This window comes from Nicotiana tabacum, chromosome 8 (assembly GCF_000715075.1).
Source record: "Nicotiana tabacum cultivar K326 chromosome 8, ASM71507v2, whole genome shotgun sequence".
NCBI classification, from domain to species: Eukaryota; Viridiplantae; Streptophyta; class Magnoliopsida; order Solanales; family Solanaceae; genus Nicotiana; species Nicotiana tabacum.
The window spans coordinates 43,750,270-43,762,965 of NC_134087.1; the positions used below are offsets into that span (position 1 = coordinate 43,750,270).

Here is a 12,696-nt window from a genome sequence, read left to right on the forward strand (position 1 = left end):
GTCATGGACACGCATCTCGAACCACGTCACAATCAATGTACCCGTGATTAGAAATACATTTCGACTCCGTTGAGAATTGGATTTGGGTCACATAAATGTGCACCCGAGTTTAAGGAGATAACATTATTAAGTACGCGCTTAAAGAGACTATCGCGTTATTATTCTGGGAGGGCCGTGAGATTTGCTAAACGACCCATCCTGGAAACTGAATGCTTCGATAATATACTTTTAACGAGGGCCCCGCAGCTTGCGCGTTTTTTATTTATTTGTCGAGGCTCATCTCGTCCTTATTTTAAAAGGGTATCCTATAGCAACTACGTTTCTTGTCGCGTTTATCTCTACTAATCGAAAACAATAGATAGTCCTAATTAATTGCATGCTTGCAAGTTATCTATAACAGAATTCTGAGTACTTGCGCAAAATCAGAAGCACGACTACGTACACAATCATCCAAACGAATATTAAGGTCCCAAATCCCAACCCAAGCAGTAGCGGTTGGGCCTAGGCCCCTATTTTTCGCTAGGAGCCTGCTTGATTTGCTCGACTTGGGCTCAACCTTTGTGAGGTTGAGATTGCAAGCTCTGTGTTCTATGTCTTAAAGTATGGTTTAAACAGTTATATGAGCCAATTTATCGAAAGGGGAAGAACTATACTAGTAGTGGATAGTTTACATGCCTGGCCTACATTAAAGAGTATGTTACACAATTTAGACCTAAGTCTGGGATACAACCTACTGCATTAGGAATATTTATCTAACAGCATACATATACAACTAACATTCAATCCCCATACATTGATATTTACTAGGCGTGCAAGTTGCCTTCAGTATCCAAACAAAATGTAAACTATCATGCATTACATGCTATTCAATACAACAGTCTATGCTTAAAGTAAACAATCTTCAATTCTTCTCTTTTTGCATTCATACTCAACTTCAAGTTACATTGACAGTATTAGTCGTGTACCTGGATGTTTGCACAATAAGAAAAGGAAGAGAAAGAGTATCAGCAGCAAGTAACCAACAGCAACAACAGATAGCAACACAACCAGCAGCAACTATGTAGCCCACAGGTGCTTGAGCATCAGACAGACAAATCCCAGAAAAAGAGTAATGAACCAACTGAAAACCCAAGATACCAAATGTAACAGCAACAAAAGACCTAATAACCACAAAACTCAGCAAATACCTAGTACAGTTCCAATAATTAAGAAGGTTAAAACTCAATCCACAGCACACAGAAAACTCAGTATAATAACAATCACAGCAGAAAACACACAGCCTTCTCTTAACGGAACAGTAATGACCCTAGTTAGAATAACTGACTTGGCCAGAACAGCTCAACCAACTTAGTTCCTTGTGCAGTTTTGGGCAGTGTTTAGTTAAAGTATTCTGAAAATTTTCACTTTTGTTTTCTCCTTTCTGGAGACTAAAAAGTCCAGCCCTTTTTAAGTTATGAAATGACCTATTTATAAGCCAAACGACCCAGTGCAGCTAAGCTGCCTGGATCCCCCCACTTGCAGACTGCCCATTCTCTTTAAACCCATGCCTAAGCATCTTTTGGTGCCAGCCATTTGTTCCCCACGCCTGGTTTATTCTTTAATCAAGGATTATGGGCTTATTTTAGTACTCATTCTAAACCCATACTCTTGTGTCTTGTTCCCCATTGGCATTAGTTTAATCCTAATTTAGTACCCTACTTGTCAGTTTATTTAAACTAAGCCTTTTCTGTTCTTTTCAAACCCCAAACTACCCCTGTTAAGCCTTGATTATTACTGCCCTGCCCATTGCAGCATCAAGGCATTTTGAACTCATGAAAGTTCAAATTCAGGACTGCCCCGGACTGAACCTTTTCAATCATTTTGCAATGCAAACAAACTCATTTCAGACGATGTCGGGCATTCGGTCAGTGACAAGGTTCAGTTAGTCATGTGAAACTATTAGCTCATTTGATCCATTAGTTATAGAAAACTAATCGACGACGTTTATCGAGTCGACTATACTAAATATAATAGGTAATAATCAGTCGCTCATATAAACAACACGTACAGGGTCCCGAATGACTTAAAACATTTTTTGTTCAATTACTGGGAACCTATATGAGTTAACTTATTTGACGATTAATCTAATTGAGGAGCATGTATATCACAGAGTACATTCAGAACACACATAGAAAATCAATCGACCAAATAAAAGGTCTTTGCCAGAGATGGAAGAAATTAAGAAAACTATCAGAAAATAACAAACAATCACAACAAAGCATGCTAACGACTTAATTAGCAGTTGAATAAAACAAAAGGGAAAGAAAAACTTACCGAAAAATGTTTAAACCAAACTGACCCAAAACTGACTCAACTTTGACCATTTGAGGCCGAACAAACTTTAACCAGGGTGTTCTCACATGAGAACACCTTGGTTAAGGTCTATTAGACCTCAGACCCCTGTCAAGACTGGCCGGATTCCACAGGTTCATGTGTTCTAGGGTCTGGATTTTCAGATCTGGTTTTTAGAAGTTGTGGGTAGATTCGGACCAAACCAAGCTTGGTTTGGTCACGAAGGAAGTCATGGGAGTGTCTGATACAAAGATGGTGAGGTTTGGTATAGATCGAGTTTTGTCTCGAATCTTCAAATCCAGATTCGAGACGATAGGAGGTGATTCGAGGTACATGGTTAGTGGATTCGTGTTCAGGGTGGTTGGATGATTCAGGGGTGTGAAGGGGGTGGTCATCGGCGTTCATGCCGCCGGGTTCTGGTGAAAGGGATATCAGGGCGGCTTGCTAGGGTTTGGGGGTTCAAGCTAGGGGAAGGAGACGAGTGAAGGGGGGTTCGGATAGGGGGCGTGGGGTGTGAAGGGAAGGCTTATATATGGTCTAAGGGTTTAGATCTGAGCCGTTGGATCAGATGATCTCAACGGCTTGGATCTGATGGTGAGGGGTGAGACGAAGCCGTTTGGTATTAAAACGGTGTCGTTTGGTTTTAAGTGATGGATTGGGTTGGACCGTCTAAACAGGTCGGGTCACGGGTGCGTATGTGGACCGTTGGATCAAGAGGCTTAGACGGCTCAGATCGACTTGCCTTTAACGGCGTCATTTCGGGAGGTGCCTGGGCAGGCCTGGTCTGGACCGGGTCCTTGGTTGGTTTTGGGCCTATTTTTATTTCATTTTCTGGGCCCAAATCAATCTTTTCTTTGTTTTCTTATTTTGAAACAAAAATGAAATAACAAAAATAAATAATGAAACAAAAAATGAAATTAAAACAAACAACCATGTGACACTTCAACACAATTATCACACCAAATTAAAATATTTAAGTAAGTTAAATCACAACCTAGAACGAACGACGCCTATATATTTTTTGAATTTTCGTTCTTTTTAACGACCGAATTACGATTTTGACTACCCTGACAGACGTGCTTTTGTATTTTAATCGGTAAGATTAAATGCAAAATGGGCAGATCCACACATGACTAACAACACCTGTCACGGAAAAACGACAAATTGTACAGTGAGGCCATTTATCACTATTTTTTTTGTTTTCCTTTTTGAGTGATTGCTCGTGAAGCAAAAATCACGTGCTTACAGTGGTGTTCCTGGAGGTGTCCACTGGGATAAAATCCCATTCTCTTTGAGATACCTAGTAAAATCTTCACTAAGATATTCTCCACCTCTATCAGATATTAGTACTTTGATACTTTTACCAGTCTGTTTCTCAACTTCATTACGGAACCTTTTGAACATTTCAAAAGATTCAGATTTATGTTTCATAAGATATACAAATTCATATCTTGACATATCATCAGTGAAGGTGATGGAGTAAGAATATCCACCTCTAACTTGAATTTTCACGGGCCCACAAACATCTGAATGAATTAGTCCCAATAATTTAGATGCTCTTTCTCCACTTCTAGTAAATGGAGATTTGGTCATTTTTCCTTTGAGACAAGATTCACAAGTTCGATATGATTCAAAATCATACTTATCAAGGTACCCTTCCTTGTACAACTTGTTAATTCTTTTTCTCTCCAATATGACCAAACCTACAATGCCAAAGGTATGTATGATTTACTTGATTATCTCTTTTTCTCTTAAGACTAGAAACATGCATAATCGAATTAGCATTCACATTAGGTAAGACATAAACATCATGTTGGAGATAGCCATTCACATATAAATCATCACCATAATAAATAAAGAAAATACCATTCCAAGTTTTTCGAAAATTACGTTTATATAATATAGAAGTTGAAATTATGTTCGGAACAAATTTAATTATATCTGATATGAGCTTCACAGGCATTGATTTGTCGCACAAACAGGGGTAAACTTAGATGATATGAGCTTCACAGGCATAATGACCAGTTTTAAACTCACATCAGTGTAAAAGTAATTTAATTATATATGATGAATCCTTTGAATGCTAAGTAGAGTAGAAATGTAGAATGGATACAGAGAATTCTAATCCCAACTTATTTTAAATTAAGAATTTATTAAATATACAATATAAAGGTAAACACCTGTAGAATGCCAATATATAAAATCTCAATTTAAAAAGAAACGATATGGAGTTTGCTTCCTTTGTGAAACCTAAAACATGTATATTTAAACAGATTGTGTAGTAACTGAATATAAAAGTGGTTTGGTTTTAAAATAAGAAAGAGCTTTAGAATTAAATGTGCTCTCTTAGTCAGCAAGGTTTTAACTCTACCAACCAAGTATCAAAATGAAAGAGACAAAGGAGTTTGAGAGGTGAGTGCTGCGAATTTGAGTAATTATAATCTCATGACCATTATAAACTATTGTCACGTCACTCATGAGCTAGCCATTGTTCATTTTTATAATTGGAAAATAGCAATCGTCACGAAATCTTAATATTTATAGTTAAATTAAACTTCTATGAAGTTTTACATGTAAAATTTAAAATTTCATGATAGTAATTATTGTTTCAATTACAGAGGCTGAAAAGTATTCCCTCCGTTTCAATTTATGTGAACCTGTTTAATTGGACATGAAATTTAAGAAAAAATGAAAACTTTTAGAATTTGCAGTTCTAAACAAGTCAAAAAGGGCTCCAGAGTATTTGTGTGGTTATAAAAGCTTCTTATTAAGTATAGAATTGTAACTTTAAGTTAAACTATTTCCAAATTAAGAAAGAGGTCATTCTTTTTGGAACGGACCAAAAAGAAAATATGTTCACATAAATTATTGGAACGGAGGGAGTAATAGTTATTTATGAATTTTCTGCGTATTAATTATAGGGATTTTTTCATTCGTATACACTATTTGAAACCTTATTAAAAAAAATGTCCATGTATTGGTATTTACCCGACCTAGACATATTTTAGTTACAAAATGTATACAATCCACTTTAAAAGGCTCTCAATCCATTATTTGTGCCTTCAATCAAGGGATTTGGTTACACCTTTTTCTTTTTTTATCTCCCCTCTCCCCTCTTCTCTCCAGATTCTCTCCAGATATATTGACTACTTTCTCTTTGTGACATTGGACCTTGTGTTTACAATGGGAAAATGAGCACCCAGTTATGCGTATTCACCAGTGGCGGACCTAGGATTTTGTGCAAGCGGGTTCAATCTTAGAAATATATAAATTTAGTCGTAAAATAGTAGTTGTCAAGTGGGTTCAAATAAATATTTATATAAAATTTACACTGCTTTTAATCCTAATTTATACATATACATAGTATTATTTTTTGTTGAAGCGGGTTCAATTGAACCCGCTAACTACCACTTGGGTCCGCAACCGGTATTCACCAGAACAAAATGTCAACCATTGTGTTTACAATGGGAAAGGAACGTGTTACAGACTTGACGACTTTAAAAATCTCATACAGTGCAAAAGACTACTTTCCAGAGCTAGCAACATATTTTTTTATACTCTTTTTTTTGTGTGTGAAGTAAATAGCTTCATTGATGGCATCAAGAAGAATTTCTTTTTATACTTTTTTCTTTATATTTTGGATTGTGAGGTTGAATGGAACTTGAAGTTCGTATAATTATAAGAAAATTACATGCAAGAGATATGCGCAAGAATAATAAGGGAAAATAACTTATCTACAACTTTCATATATTATTTCTACACAGTTATATACAATTACAATATCATACCAAGTAAATATAATTTTTATATAAATTTTATACAATATGTCTTTTATATATTTTGTATTTGATTTATATTTAGTAAAAATAAATTTTATACAACTAATTATATATTATACAACTTATCTACAACTTTCACACATTATTTCTACCCATTTAAATACAACTACAATAACATACAACTTAAATACAAAATTTATATAAAATTTATACAATATGTCTTTTGTATATTTTATATCTGATTTATACATAGTAAAAATAAATTTCATACAAATAATTATATATTATACACCTTATCTACAATTTTCTTACATTATTTCTAGTCAGTTATATACAACTACAATATAATACCACTTAAATACAATTTTTATACAATGTTGTTCAACTTTCACACAATAGTTAAATGAATAAAAGAAAATAAATAAACAACAGAATACAAATTTTCTACAATTTTTACAATATAATGTATGTCATGTCGCCTTCTTCTTCGAGTTTCAATCTGAAATTCAGCTAAAATCAAGTCTAATCTTCACCAAAACCCCTCAAAATTGAAATATAAACTCCAAACCATATTCCCAATTATTTGCAACAACACCCAATCCAAACAATAATGATTTTTGAAAACCCAAATTCGAATTCAAAGCTTCAAAGCTTTTTAATGGCTATCAATGGTGGAATTGCCGCTCTCTTTTCCTTTTCTTTATATTACTGAAATTTGGGATTGAGAGATAGAGAGAGACGTAAAGAGAATTCTCAATTCTTTGCAACAACATCCAATCCAAACAAACAATGTTTTTTGAAAATCTAAATTTGAATTCAATGATTCAAAGCTTGTTAATGTTTGTCAATAGTGGATGAGTTACAGATTTTCGCTGGTTTTAGAAGAGGAAATAATGAGTGATTGAAGAGGAAATCGTGGGGTGTGATTTGATACGTGGGGGAGAGGGTGGGATTTGGAGAGAGAAACTTGGGGGAGTGGGAATATACAGTAGAGTTAAATTAGGAGGCTAATTAATACCATTAAAACACCTAAATGTACATAAATGATAATTAAGTATATAAAAGGTAATTATATTGAAACTCAAGAGATAATATAGTTTACGACATAAGAATGTAATAATCGCAAAAATGCTAACATAATCATGGGTCTGCACTCTGAGGGGGTCTAAATTTTGTCACTCAATTACTGCACGCTCCATCTGTGGCGCGTGATGTGAACGGTTAATTCCCAGGAATCCCGAGAACATGAAAAGCACCAAACAATAAGCACAAAGTGAGAGTAGAAAGCAATTCAATTATTTCTGTTCCAAGAATCTCCTCCCACATAAGCCAACCACAACCTCAAATCTGCACCAAAGAATCACAAAATATATAATAGTAATATTAATAATTATTATCTCTCAAACTAGGTAATCTAAGGAGAAGAGCTCTTTAAAATGGTGATATGAATCAATATAGGAGTAGAAGAAGTTATAATTTTAGTACTTGTATGGTGTTTTAGTTATGGAAGTTTTAGAGAGGGAGGAAGATGTTAGCCCTAGATATTCATTTCAAAGGAATGGATCATCACTGTCTTGTGTAGTTCCGCCATTCTTGCTCATTGATAACATCCCCAAAAAGAGCTTGTCTTATAACAAGCTACCTGAGGAACCCCTCAAGCTCACTGTCCGCAAATTGGATGGCTCTTCCTTTGGTAATTTTTTCTTATTTTCCTCCTCTGCTTGAATTGTGAAATTGATACTGAAATTGATGTTTGTACACCCTTAGAATATATGTGTGCGCGTGTTTCTTTCCTTGTTTTTCCTTATCTTGTTTGTGTGTGTAATATGTTTTTTAATCTTTTAATGTACATATATAGTTCGGTACTGGGACAGTGGGTACCGCCACAATTTCTGTGTACGACCTAGATCCGCCCATTATGCACCAGCATTGATGTATTACTTGACCAAATGGTCTGTGATCAATTGAATTTAGTGTTCTGCAGATATTAAAGTAGCAAGGAATGCGACAGTGGCAGAGCTCAAGCAGGCGGTGGAAGCTGCCTTCAGTCATTTCCCAAAGGCGGGAACAGGCAAGGTTTCATGGTATGTACATTGCACAGGGTAATGCTGCAAATATAAAAAACGCGCAAGTATGTGTGTGGGGTGGGAATTGGGGGTAGTAGGTTCAAGGAGTTGTAGTTGAAAATTCATCTATTAGACCATAGGGCCATTTCCTACGATTCTGCATGAATTCTTTTTTGTGAGCATTACCATGTGAAGTTTTGATATCAGGGCTTTTTCCCATGTCTCCAGATGAAAAGTGTTCCAAGGCAACAGTTATTGGCCTGTATTAGATTGTTGGCTGAAAAAGGGGTACAGTTTTTATTTTCCATCTGTTTGACCTATTAATTTCTTTATGGTTCTTATTTTAGCAACTAAACTTCTTCATTTGTAGCTTCTTCATGATTCAACTTGTCTCTCTATGATCAATTGAAAAAGATGACTCGGTTTGAAAGGACCTAACAGTTGAATGCTGTTACTTTATATAAACATGGTAGAATGTCGTGGAAGCAGATTTCTGTCTGACATAATTTACCAGCTTTTCCACTATATATCATCTTAACTAGAGAAATCAAACCCCATAAGTAGTGTAGCATTCACTTCTTTTCCAGCGTAAAGCTTGCCAATTTATGATGAATCCTCATAATAGTACTGTTGCAGGTCACATGTGTGGGGGCATTTTTGCTTGAGCTATGACGGGACGAAGCTACTTACTGATAGTGATTTGTTGGGAACTTATCGGATCAAGGATGGTGATAAGGTTTCTTCTCAATTCATTGGACTTTTTAGGAAAATTGCTTTTATCTATTGTAGGAGTGTTGCTTTGATATAGGAGGATCCGTTTGGAAAGTAAGAAGCCACTAAGATCCTTTTGATACATCTTCATTTGCAAATAATTCTCAATGTGAAAACACAGCCATTTCTTGTTCACTAAAAGAGGTGAATACAGTCCCAAGAGTTACATGTAAAATGCAGGTTCTGATGCCTAGTTATCATGTAACAGAGTTCATACCACAGTGCTAGTTATGACTTCCATTTGGTGACCTCATTTGAACAGAAAAAGATTTACTTAACCCCTAGCCTCTCAAGCTAACAAATCCATGACGGAGGAATTGTGCAGATCAACATATCTGGTATAAACAGAATGCGAAAAACAATCTCAGAGCATAACTGCAAAATTCTGCCCCAACAACTTAGGATACTTTGATTTACTAGAATTGCTTAATGCCCTTTATGATGGTGTATTGACCAAACATAAACAACTGATAGACTAACAGAGGCTGTGGTTTCTGTCACTAGGCTGCTTATTTAGCCATTGTGATCTGTATTTTTGCTTTTATGAGTATCAAGCAATTTCTTTTCCATCCCGGGGTTAAGAAAGACTTGCAAAATATTAAAAAGCTGAATATTTGCAAAACCGGAGAACTCTGTACATTACAAGTTTAAACTTTATAGAGGTTTTAGATGGATGCCTGGCTATCCATCATTTGAGATGCAATTCTTTTTCCTTTATAAAAGGCATCTCTGTTACATGCTATCAAGTGGAACTGTTTGAATATTTCCTTAATGCTCTAATGCTTTAAGTTTTTGGATTTGCAGCTTAGTTTTATGAGGCATGTCTCCATTAGTTACAATCTGGTCAAGACACGATCGGAGAGAGAGGACCTCAACGATAATGAACCTAGTATGTAAGTTCTCTATATTGGCTTTCATCCTACCAAATACCAATTATTTTCGTTTGTGGGTACTTGTTGGTTCATGATACTAATATAGAAATATTGCAGTTTACCATGTCTTTTGTGCTATTCTTTGCTATCATGCTAAAGTAAGCCTGCCCATTTCACTTTGTGTGAGAAAGAATGGACTAAGTGTTGCAGGGGTTTGATGCATATTTTTATGAAACTGCATGCTGGAGAAGTTAACTAGATATATGATTTTTTCTAGCATAGTGGCATTGTTAGAGCAATTTAGATAATATCACTCCATCTTGGAAAATGCATTTTGCAGATCTAAAGGCTGTGAAGTCAGACAGCGGAAAGGCGATCAAGAGGATAATCACCATCAACCTGACTTAGGGAACCATCAAAACAATATTCATGACCATAACAGGGGTGTTGTTGCCAATTGCGAATCCAGGTTGGTCCATTTGTTTAGAGGGTGGTTCCCATACAAATTGGCAAGCCCGGAGAGGAGAATAACACGCAAAAGGAGTGCATCGAGATCACACGATGGTTTTCTTATGGAATCAAGAGACTTGGATAACAACGAATAACCAGCATCTTTGAAAGTCTGGAATCCAATAACTGTTTGCACATGAGTTGGAGGGTGAAATGGAAAGCATTCACCTATGGTTGAAGCTCCAAACCTGACTTCCATTGATTTCAGTGTCCAGGCCAATTCTGCATAGAAGATAAGTCATTGCTAGCATCTGTTCCATTTCCTCTTTTGCAGATGACAATTAGTTGTCTAGACATGATTGCTTGGTGTTAGGCATGTAATATTGGGGATTGTGCTAAAGATCCCCGACATCATTTCCTCTCTATTTACGCCATTTCTTGGTTCCGTGTAATCAAATGCTGATTTTTATCCTTTTTGCCTAAGAACGGAAATACACAAATATCAATGTATCACTTGGTCAGTGAAAAGAACAAATCCATTTATCATCAGACTTGAACTTCTGCAATCTGGCTTGGGATCTCCACAAGTATTTTGGAAGACCTTAGTTGCACGCACTTGTAAAAAATACTTATACAATTAGATCATTTAAGATGTAGTTACATGTAAATCCGATGATAAACATCAATCAGTAATCTAGTAAAGATGTTAACTAACCTATTATAAACTAACCTGATGGTATAAATTTTTTTCGCTATTAGTATATTCAACTTAAATCCTGGTAGCTTAGTCAATTTTCCAGGAATCCCTAACGTTTGTTGCTCGAAATTTTAAGACTTTTCAAATTTAACATATACATAGATTAGTCACTTGTAGACCACTCTAGGTGAATCAAATCAAAAGACTACCAACTAATACTACAGTTTTGTACATACTAAATGCGTTTGGGTCTTGACAAATACTAGAACAAGGATATGCGAGAAAGGGCACGGGACAATTTCACTCTAAAAAAAACAAACAAGAAATAAAAAAGAAAAAACAAAAGAAGACCTCAGCCTCATCATATTGTGTGGCATAGATTGAGAGAGAGTCTTTCTGAGATCTTTCCTTCTCATCTAAAACACCGCCAAAAAATCAAGAATCAAACCCTCTGAAGAAAGAAGAAATTACCACTGCAAATATCTTAAGTGTTTATTCATATCTACTTGTAGAAGAACAGAAATAAACCATGGCCAACATGATCATGGCCTCCTCCAAAGCCATAATCACTTCATCTCCATCTCCAAGATTCAAACTTTCCCTCCCTCAAATATCCCTTCCAAAACTAGCCCTCCCCAAATTACTCAAATCCCACAAACCCCTCTCCCTCCCATCAAATTTCAAGTCCATTTCAGTAATTCTTGCTAGCTCATTGGCCATAGCACCACCTTCACTAGCAGAAGAAATTGAAAAAGCTTCCCTTTTTGACTTCAACTTAACACTTCCAATAATCATGGCTGAATTCCTCTTTCTCATGTTTGCTTTAGACAAGCTTTACTTTTCCCCATTAGGGAAATTCATGGATGAAAGAGATTCTTCAATTAAGGAGAAATTAAATAGTGTAAAGGACACATCTGCAGAAGTAAAGCAATTGGAAGATCAAGCTGCTGCTATTATGAAAGCTGCAAGAGCTGAAATATCAGCAGCACTAAACAAGATGAAAAGGGAGACTCAACTAGAAGTGGAGCAGAAGACTGCAGAAGGAAGAAAGAAAGTTGAGGCTGAGTTACAAGAAGCTTTGGCTAGCTTGGACAAGCAAAAGGAGGAGACAATCAAGAGTCTAGACTCTCAGATTGCTGCTCTTAGTGATGAGATTGTTAAAAAAGTCCTTCCTGTTCTGTAACTAATTCTGAAAGTTGTAGTACTCCATAATTTATGTGAACTCGTCGGTACGGAGTTTAAGAAAAGAGAAAAGACTTTTGATCTTGTGGTCTAAAATGAGGCACATATATTATGTGTGGCTATAAATCTATGCGTAAAGGTAAATTGTTTCCAAATAAGGAAAGAGATCATTCTTTTTGGCACGGACTAAAAAGAAAATAGGTTCAAATAAATTGGAACGGAGGGAGTAATTATTTTGGTTGGTAAGTGTCAGATTAATTACTGTTTGATCAAAGAAAAATAAATGTGATATACTTGGTCCTTTTATGTGGTGCACATCTTGTTTTACTCATTTCTTGGTTTACTCAGTAGTGAATTTTCAGGATTTATTAAATAAGTTAAAGAAAGCTATAGCTAATAGCTCAAAATTTTCAGGTTTACTCACATTTGAAAGCTATAGCTCAAATTTTGCTTGTCAGTTGTACTTCTTGTATTATTGAAATAAAATAGGCATGAATAAAGTTTAATAGATCGATATAGAGGATTCATATAACCAATACAAACTTATA

At 35.7% G+C, this 12,696-nt stretch overlaps 2 protein-coding genes across 4 annotated transcripts; both read left to right on the forward strand.

The window, feature by feature from the left end:
• Positions 1-7,357: 7,357 nt before the first annotated feature.
• LOC107786251 (uncharacterized) lies at positions 7,358-10,815 on the forward strand. 3 transcript variants are annotated; one of them, XM_016607708.2, is made up of 5 exons: positions 7,358-7,803; positions 8,095-8,194; positions 8,813-8,912; positions 9,752-9,836; positions 10,160-10,815. In XM_016607708.2, exons 1-5 carry the CDS (start codon positions 7,614-7,616, stop codon positions 10,225-10,227), a joined length of 543 nt encoding a protein of 180 aa, XP_016463194.1. In that variant the 5' UTR covers positions 7,358-7,613; the 3' UTR covers positions 10,228-10,815. The 3 variants fall into 3 exon arrangements, with proteins under 3 accessions (XP_016463194.1, XP_016463186.1, XP_075075323.1); XM_016607700.2 differs by having other exon boundaries at positions 7,371-7,803; positions 9,752-9,840; XM_075219222.1 differs by having other exon boundaries at positions 7,663-7,803; positions 8,085-8,194; positions 9,752-9,840.
• Positions 10,816-10,999: 184 nt separating this feature from the next.
• Positions 11,000-12,360, forward strand: LOC107786267 (ATP synthase subunit b', chloroplastic). Its single transcript, XM_016607716.2, has one exon. The coding sequence runs from the start codon at positions 11,496-11,498 to the stop codon at positions 12,147-12,149; it is 654 nt and encodes a 217-aa protein (XP_016463202.2). The 5' UTR covers positions 11,000-11,495; the 3' UTR covers positions 12,150-12,360.
• The last annotated feature ends 336 nt before the right edge of the window (positions 12,361-12,696 follow it).

What these genes read in the sequence shown, in the direction of transcription:
- LOC107786267 (XM_016607716.2), top strand. Translation starts at nt 11,496, where the DNA reads ATGGCCAACATGATCATGGCCTCCTCCAAAGCCATAATCACTTCATCT.
- LOC107786251 (XM_016607700.2), top strand. Translation starts at nt 7,614, where the DNA reads ATGGAAGTTTTAGAGAGGGAGGAAGATGTTAGCCCTAGATATTCATTT. An exon ending in GGAACAGGCAAGGTTTCATG is followed by an intron (nt 8,195 to 8,812) that starts GTATGTACATTG and finishes GTACTGTTGCAG; the next exon opens with GTCACATGTGTGGGGGCATT. An exon ending in GGATCAAGGATGGTGATAAG is followed by an intron (nt 8,913 to 9,751) that starts GTTTCTTCTCAA and finishes TTGGATTTGCAG; the next exon opens with CTTAGTTTTATGAGGCATGT.